Source organism: Etheostoma spectabile, chromosome 14 (genome assembly GCF_008692095.1).
Source record: "Etheostoma spectabile isolate EspeVRDwgs_2016 chromosome 14, UIUC_Espe_1.0, whole genome shotgun sequence".
NCBI lineage: Eukaryota > Metazoa > Chordata > Actinopteri > Perciformes > Percidae > Etheostoma > Etheostoma spectabile.
In genome coordinates, this window is record NC_045746.1 from 7,575,846 (window position 1) to 7,585,387 (window position 9,542).

At 41.9% G+C, this 9,542-nt stretch overlaps 1 protein-coding gene across 3 annotated transcripts in view; it reads left to right on the top strand.

Moving 5' to 3' along the window:
• gabbr1b (gamma-aminobutyric acid (GABA) B receptor, 1b) overlaps nt 1-9,542 on the top strand; it is a 165,719-nt gene that overhangs the window by 97,088 nt on the left and 59,089 nt on the right. For all 3 annotated transcript variants that reach the window (XM_032536196.1, XM_032536197.1, XM_032536198.1), the window contains one exon: nt 3,134-3,294. In XM_032536196.1, the coding sequence (XP_032392087.1) occupies nt 3,134-3,294 (161 nt within the window). The remainder of the gene's footprint in view (nt 1-3,133; nt 3,295-9,542) is intronic.

A 9,542-nucleotide genomic window follows, 5' to 3' on the forward strand; every position in this document is an offset into this window, starting at 1 on the left:
AATAACTCCTAGATTTCTGACAGTACTGAAAAGAAAAGAAACCTTGGGTTTTTCTTATTGTCTTCTGTTAGTGATGAGTAATAGTCTGATCTGACAATTCTGAGGGCTCAAGCCTGACATCCAGTAAGCCTGGGCTGAGTAATATTCCAGCAAATACATGCCTGTTAGTTTCAGGTACTCTGGGTCAAACGGGGTGAGGTTAGGTGTGTGGGGACTAGAAAGTGGCCCCCAACTAATGTATGCCCAGCAGCCCTGTAGCGGTTTAATTTAACCCTATAAATGAACAGAGTCTTTAGAAACTCATGCCTTGTACAATTTATAGCACATAGATGACCTTCACCTCAAGAAGAAAGTAGAACAGAAGTAGATGAGGAAACTATCCTATAAGCTCCTTATTGAACCCATTGAACACCGGCAGCTCTTTATACACATCATCATGAGTGCTCCATTTTACAAGATTACACAATTATTTATGAAGCCAGAATCACTTATCAGCTCTGTGTTATTCAAATGTATTGAGGGAAAAATCTCCAAACCGATCCGGAGGCATAATAGCATCATGCCGTCTTCCCAGATTCCTGTCCTGGTTTAACAACTCTGAAGGCACAGTAAATGACAGCACAGTTTGTTGATAGAAAGGAGCTGGAGCTGAGGGACATGGGATACAGAGATATATGTCTCTTTTCTCTAGCAGCACGGGTAATCCCACAGAGATGGCCAAACAGATTGGAGGAGAAACAGAGAGATACATATCAACCTAGACAAGAAAATGAGAGCCAGTCAGGTACAGAGCTGTGCCTGCAGAGGGAAATAGGACAGAGACATACAGACAGACGCAGACAGACACAGACAGACAGACAGACAGACAGACATCACACTGCACCAGCAGAACAGCACAAGCTCTTTAGCGGCTGGAAATGAGAAGAAAGGACAAAAATACATCAGAATAAAGAGAGAGCGATCAGTGTCAGCCCTTTACTGTGCTGGTACATTATTTAAGATACATGCAGCGCACGCACACACACACACACACACTCATGCTCACACTCACACTCACACTCATACACACACATACTCACTCAAACTCACACTCACACTCACACTCATATACACACTGGAATGCATTAAGCATTCTCAGAATAGACAAAGAAACATGTAAATGTAGGAGTATGTGAGGGAGAGGCAGACATTATTCATTAAGATCTCTTACATGTGGTTTGCTGAATTAAAAGATTGTTTTGACGTATGAAGAAGACAACAACAAAGGAACTAAATAGATGAAAATTAAAAGGCACAGTTTTGTGCCATGACAGATTGGAAACATAACCTTAGCTCTTATCTAGAAACTGTATAATCACCATATGCGAATTACAATGTCCCATCTTTTTGGAAAAACATATACATATTTTACAAATAGAATAATCACATACGTTAAAAAAGATATATGCTAGACGTATCCTCTTTTTGTGGAATGTTCACTCTTGACCTTTGAAATAGTAGTTTGTTGATGTTGATATGATCTGTACAAAACACCAGTTTCTATTTTAATCATATTGTGTACCTACTAAAAAATAGGTGTGAACACTGTGAATATGAAAACGTTATGTCTATCTTTATTTGCAAATTATTCGGTAAAGCCACTGAATCACAGCTTTCTACATAGTTTTCTCTAAACGAGTTACAGGGCTACCATGAAAAACTCAAGTACTTAAAGTGCTGGCTTTAGGCTACTTTTATGACTTGTAGTATGTGTAGAACGTGTATACTGTATTGTGTGCTGCATGCTGTATAATTTATGACTAATCAGGGTTTTCTCTGGGTCAACGAGTGAGAGTTCACTAAAAAGAGCTCAAACCTTGTGTCGAAACTCGGCTTTTGGTGGCAAATTAACATTTGTGGATGAGAGATGGAGAGAGGGGGAGAGAGGGAAAGGGGGAGAGAGGGCGGGGAGCGGGAGGAGGAGAGATAAATGAGCGAGGCTGTGTTGAGGGATTGCAAATTCTAAGTGGTTTGTGAAACATCCCTCCTCTCTCTCTCTCTCTCTCTCCCTTCTATCTTACTACTCTCTCTGTCTCTCTCAGTCTCTCTCTCCCTTCTCTCTCCCTCCCCTCTCGTTCTCTCTCTGTCCTCTCTCTCCCCCTCTCGCTCTCTCTCTCTCTTGCTATCTCTCTCTCCCTCTCTCTGTTTCCCCCCTCTCTCTCCCGCTGCTGCTGCAGTCAGCCTCAGTGTAACTCAGACTGCGAGCTGTACACCTCTCCCTCCCGTCGTCTCTCTCTCTCTCTCCTCTCCTCTCCTCCGGAGGGCTCGCTGCATTCCTGCAGCGCTGCGACCACTTTTCATCTTGAGATCGACCTTGCTTCCAAACCGAGCGCTCTCCCCTTACACCCCATTGGATTATTGAAAACAGACATTTATTGTGTGTTTGTAGCTTTCCCATCCAGCAGTACTAATGTTGGACTGGGGAGCCGTGAGTATGTAGGCGGATAGATGAGGACGGGCAGGTAAGACCAGAGGATCCGGTCTCTTCGTGTGTTTCCTCACACGCTCAGCGTGTTCAGAAGGAGGACGCAGGGTCACAGCCATATCTTGTCTCTGCGGAACAGGTTCAGGCGGAACACCACGGAGCCTCCGCCAGTCGAGTTTCAGCACCGCGGAGAGCGCCACCAGCTCGACTTCACCACCGACCTCAGCTTCATAGTCAAGTTCAGTTAGAAAACAGCAACTCCAGCCAGTTCAATAGTTGCATGAGGACCGTTTGGGTATGGCATGCTAGAGTAGAGAATAATTGTTCCCACCGCGCTGAAGAGTTCAAACAAGATGGATGATATTGTTTTATAATAATCATATTTGTTTGTTGGCTGTTAGATGCTATTTCTGCAACTCAAATTAAAAATTGTGCCCCTCATGTGAATAAGTATTCCAACGAGGGTCCCATCTTTGAGGAAAACCCACCTGTGCCGCTCATGGGAATCCATTGGTCCTGACCCAAGCACAGTAAAGCCTGCAGACTCCCAGTTGGACAGTACTGGAGGAATAAGCTGCCTGAGCCTTCAGCTTCCAGCAGCAATGGCTCGTCTCTGCTCTCTGACCATGACCCTCACTGTCCTCCTCTCCTGCTCCTGCCCAACTCTAGGCAAGAAAAAGCTCTACATTGGAGCCCTGTTCCCCATGAGTGGAGGCTGGCCCGGCGGACAAGCCTGCCTCCCCGCTGCACAGATGGCTCTGGACCTGGTCAATAAGAGGGCCGACATATTGCCGGAGTACCAGCTGGAGCTGATACACTATGACAGTATGGTGAGTAACTAACAGACTATGGTACTACGCATTCTATTTCCCTCACTGTGTTCACTCGTTTTTTTCATTTTGACTACATTGTAATGCATGTTGATCAGAATGAGAGTAGTTGGTTAGATTAGTCACATGAGACTGCACATGCTGTGGCAGGAATTTAAATGAACAACACAAAAGAAGGTGATATGCAACATTCATGCAATCATAAAAAGAAAAAGTCATTGTGGGTTTGGGTTGTTCAAAATTAGGAGTTTCAAAAGGAGAAAAAGCGTACTATTATCAATGCAAGCACCCTTTGTAAAAGAGATTAAAGTAATGCCTTTCTTAATGGTTAATAAATCATTCAGTAAGGTGTTCAAAGAGATCAGTTATAATCCATTCATTAAAAAACAACTTTTGGGTTGCCAGGTTATAAAAACTCCCTTTTACTGGTTTGATAACGGAAAAACTCTTTAACAAGTCACTAACACTGCTGCAGACGTGATGATTTAAACCCTTCACTTATAGCTTCCAATCATCTAGAACTACAGACCTGAAGGCTAATTGAAAAAGTGTGGGAGCCACAAGCGTTTATTAACATTTCAAAAAATAATACATAATTACTAGTAAATGTATGTCAGTAAATGATACTCATGTTATTTGTGTAACAACTGTCAAAATCTAAAACTAATCTAAAATGTATTTTATAGAAAAATAGATTTATTAACACTTGATAAAACAATTAGTTACAACAAAAGGGACAGAAAAAGTTAAAAAAAATGACATTATTTGTGAGGTGAAAGTTTGGAGTCTACACAGCAGACTGTTTCACTGTGGCGATCATATTTCATACCATCATATCTTAACACTGTGATTTCCACATCTGTCAGGCCATCGTTGAGATATCATCGAGTCCTCTGTGTGTTGTGTGTTTTAAAATGCAGCATTCAGGTCATAAAATAGGTCGCAGCCCCAGAGAGATCCTACAGAGCCTCCTACTGTATGGTAGCGCGTGTGCGTGTGCGTGTGCGTGTGCGTGTGTGTGTGTGTGTGTGTGTGTGTTTGTTTGTTTAGAACAGCAGCGACTGTGTACAGCGTGCACACACACTCCCTGATAATGGCTTCCTGTCTGCTCACCCTAGAAACTTTCCTGCTCGTCTGTTTCTGTTGTCTTGCACTCACCCTGAACTCCAAACGTTATAAAAGCAACACATCATAATAATTTAAAATGTGATCTGTGCAAGAATATAGACCAGGAGACAATGTGGTCGAGAAAACCCAATTAGAAAGTAAGTCAAATTGAAGAGTAGAGACATAAAGATGTGAAGGTCAGGACAATGGATGAGCAAAGATCGAAATAATGATTAAAGGACCGGCTTCAAAGAGCGGCGCAGTTGTGGCATTCATGTATTAAAAGACCTGACTTCTGATAATACATTGTCTTTTAACCAAGTGGTTGAGAAATAGACTATCCCCAGACAGAACTTATTTTGTTATCTACAGATAAGACATTATATACTCAACTGTGGCTTTGCGAGAGCTTAGAGAAAAGTGGGTTACAATCAATGACAATGAGTGGGAAGACATATGGATCTATGCTAAATTTTGGTTTGTAATCAAGCCAAATCAATACATTTTTAAAATGTTACATAGAATGCATACATCCCTCAACAGCAGACATAATGTTGTCACTTTGTCACCAATGTGTCTTCAATGTAAAACTGAGATTGGTACTCTAACCCACTGCCTTTGGTCATGCCATGAACTGCAGATATACTGGTCTAATGTCTTGACAGAATTTAAAAAGATACTTGGGCTAAAATTACAGTTAGACCCAACGTCTCTTATTCATGGTCTCCTTGCTAGATATGTAGCGTTAAATAACCAGCTAGAAAGAATATATAATTGCAGCGGATTAGTGATAAACAGCCAACTGTTGCGAGCTGGCATAAAGTCTTGTTTGATTTAGGAACTCTGGAATACCTGACATGTGATACATTTCAAATCAAACCAATTTTATAAAGTTTGTGAACCTTATCTGAATTGTTTGGACCCCATTGTCGCTGACATTATGTTACGGGGGTCCCACTACAGGTTGGAAGTGGAATTGTCTCAATATGTCTCATTCAAACTACAGATACACTACCCAATCTGGCAAACTTGCATAGTGCGGTTAGAGCCGGTAGAGAGAATGCAGATGTGCCGTTCATTCTGTTACAAGTTGATGAACCACTGAAAGTTTGGAAACATTATTTAAAAGTTAAAGTTAAAAAAAAAAGGTCTCTGTTGTTGCTTTAAGTAGCTTCACATTATTAAAGTCCTCAGGCTTAGACAGGGATTGTTTCACCAGTCACGGGACACTAGGTAGCCTCAGTTGTCTCTGAAAAGCAAAAGTCAAAAATCTTCTGCATGCCTGTTATGAACAACATGAAATATACCTGTGACACTTGGAAGGTTTTTCCACTGCATGGAATTTAACATCTGGTAAGTTCTTGTTTCTTAGAACACTCTGTACAAACCAGAACTGGTACAGTACATTAAAAAAAACAAAAAAACTATGCATTACCACTAATACTATCACTGTTAAACACTATTACTTCCCTTTTCCAAATACATGGATTAACTCATGGATTAGGGATTATGTTCACTGCCAACCATTTTTCTAATCCACAAAGTGTTTAGTATTGTTTTTGCACACCTTCAAATTACAAGACTTTGTCCTGCATCTCATGCCTTGTTAGTTTTAGGCTACTGCAAAAAAAAGTTTCCACATTACAGTGGGTACGGAAAGTATTCAGACCCCTTTAAATTTTTCACTCTTTGTTTCATTGCAGCCATTTTCCAAAAATCAAAAAAGTTCATTTTATTTCTCAGTAATGTACACTCAGCACCCCATCTTGGACAGAAAAAACAGAAATGTAGAAATTTTTGCAAATTTTAAAAAAGAAAAACTGAAATATCACATGGTCATAAGTATTCAGACCCTTTGCCGTGACCCTCATATGTACTCAGGTGCTGTCTATTTCTTCTATCATCCTTGAGATGGTTCTACACCTTCTTGGAGTCCAGCTGTGTTTGATTATACTGATTGGACTTGATTAGGAAAGCCAAACACCTGTCTATATAAGACCTTACGCTCACAGTGCATGTCAGAGCAAATGACAATCATGAGGTCAAAGGAACTGCCTGAAGAGCTCAGAGACAGAATTGTGGCAAGGCACAGATCTGGTCAAGGTTACAAAAAATTTCTGCTGCACTTAAGGTTCCTAAGAGCACAGTGGCCTCCATAATCCCAAATGGAAGACGTTTGGGACGACCAGAACCCTTCCTAGAGCTGGCCGTCCGGCCCAACTGAGCTATCGGGGGGAAAGGCCTTGGTGAGAGAGGCAAAGAAGAACCCAATGGTCACTGTGGCTGAGCTCCAGAGATGCAGTCGGGAGATGGGAGAAAGTTGTAGTAAGTCAACCATCACTGCAGCAATCCCCCAGTCGGGCTTTTTGCAGATGGCCCGACGGAAGCCTTCCTCAGTGCAGACCATGAAAGCCCGCATGGAGTTTGCTAAAAACACCTGAACTCCAAGATGGTGATAAATAAAATCCTCTGGTCTGATGAGACCAAGATAGAACTTTTTGGCCTTAATTCTAAGCGTATGTGTGGAGAAAACCAGGCACTGCTCATCACCTGTCCAATACAGTCTCAACAGTGAAGCATGGTGGTGGCAGCATCATGCTGTGGGGTGTTTTTCAGCTGCGGGACAGACACTGGTTGCAATCGAGGGAAAGATGAATGCGGCCAAGTACAGGGATATCCTGGACGAAAACCTTTCCAGAGTGCTCTGGACCTCAGACTGGGCCGAAGGTTTACCTTCCACAAGACAATGACCCTAACCACACCGCAAAAAAATAACGAAGGAGTGGCTTCACAACAACTCCGTGGCTGTTCTTGAATGCCCAGCCAGAGCCCTGACTAAACCCAATTGAGCATCTCTGGAGAGACCTGAAAATGACTGTCCACCAACGTTTACCATCCAACCTGACAGAACTGGAGAGGATCTGCAAGGAGGATGGCAGAGGATACCCAAATCCAGATGTGAAAAACTTGTTGCATCTTCTCCCAAAACGACTCATGGCTGTATTAGATCAAAAGGGTGCTTCTACTAAATACTGAACAAAGGTCTGATACTTATGACCATGTGATATTTCAGTTTTTGTTTTTTAATAAATATGCAAAAATTCTAAATTTCTGTTTTTTTTCTGTCAAGATGGGTTGCTGAGTGTACATTACTGAGAAATAAATGCCTTTTTTGATTTTGGAAAAGGCTGCAATGAAAAAATAGTGACAAATTTAAAGGGGTCTGAATACTTTCCGTACCCACTGTAAGTATTTATAAAATGAATCTCAATACAGTTCAGTCATTGCTCACTTATGTTTTCCAGCCATCTATCTTCAGTTTGAATGAATACAGCTGTTTACACCAGTGGCAATGAAACACGTTTCACACACACACACACACACACACACACACACACACACACACACACACACTCAGAGAATAACTTTATTTTTTCAAGTTGACATAATTAAAATAGAACACCCTGTTTAGTTTTAAGCAGACATGGCTGCATTTACATTGCTGTTTTTTGGTTTAAAAAGGAATATAATAATGCTACTTTTACACATCTCATTCCTCCTGTTCTGGCGTTTCAGAGCCATTTCGGAGAGATTTGGAAACTTCTGACCCGCTTTGGTTGAGAATCTGCGGGGTTTTGTTGCAGACCTTTGGCAACATTGACACTGACCCCAACGGTTCTCCACCTGATTGGGCCTTATCGGTCACAACGTCTCGTTCTCTGAGACTAAAGCTACTAACATTATCATGGCAACTACCAGCAGGCAGGCCTACACGCTGCCTCCTGTTTATGCCCAGTACACCAGAATGTTGATAAGATATGAGGTTTGGACGTGTTAGTTTAAACACAAAACACTGTTTACCTTAAAACTCCTCTTCAAAACCCAAAACGTAGCGTTAGAAATGTAGCCTTAGATCGAGTGGGGGAAGGCCGAAGATAGCCGTCAGCAGGTTAGGTTCAATGGGGCACTGTCGAATTTCAAATTCTAAAAGCTAGCAAGCAATTAATGAGCATAGACATTGTTAGTGGTTAATCGTTAATCTTTGTCACAGTTTCTGTGTGGTGTCCTTTATTAAGGTAAAACAATCCTGCCAAATAGACAGAGGGAGCCTGTGTTAATACGTCTTTAATATAGCTTTAATGAACGTGGGATAACAACAGACTGTCTGAGGACCCTGGGATTACATTACTGATAATACAGTGACATTAAATCATCTAAGACAAGTTAACGGTTAACGTTAGCTGTCTCTTACCTGGAGACTCAATCAGGTAGCTAATGTTAACAAAAAATGTGGGAAAACGACACCTTCCGTTGTTTGTTAAATCACTGAAAATGAAAGGACAATCCGACCCAATACGGCATGTATCTTTAACTGTCAAGCAGCGACTCCGCCACAGGCCACGCCGATATAGTATATATGAAAAAGTGAGGCACCACCTTATCCATAATTCCAGAACAGGAAGAAGAAAAACATCTCTGCTGATCCTGTACAGAAGATGAAGATTATTGCACATATTCTATATATATATATGAATGTGAGCATAATACCAACAGTTAAATGCACTGAGACAGGGCTGGTGTTTTTTTTAAAAGCATCACTATGATTGGTTCGAGCTGCTCTGCAATGAATCCCTACTTCAATAGCCTGGAGTCGGCATGACAACAGTTACCAAGACTACTGCAGTTCAAACAAACACAGATTTGGCACCAAGAAAAAGGCAAGATCATGCACCTAGTATCATTGCACAAATAGGAGCAGATGGCTGGATGATTTCAGCTTGTCTGTGTGAGAAAGCCATATTTAGTGCAGCTAGCCAAATGTAAGAAGTGCTGGCCGGAGCACCCATCGATCACAGACCTCTAAACCACTACAGCGTGGTGCCAGGCCAGCTGCACATATCATTGAACATGCTCTGATGGATCTCCCGCTGATCACAGTCGAGCGCCGCACACTGCGATACCCAAGAGGCTAAAAACAACAGAAGAAAACTGCGTCATCAGTGAGTGAACAGAGCAGAACGTTTCTCAAGCTTTCCCCGGAGATCTGACGAAATGATGATTAAATGTCTGTTCTGGCCACGCAGCGCTGAAAATTGAAGACAGGTCCCAAAGGTTCAGAGTGGAATGAGGATTTGGGGGGG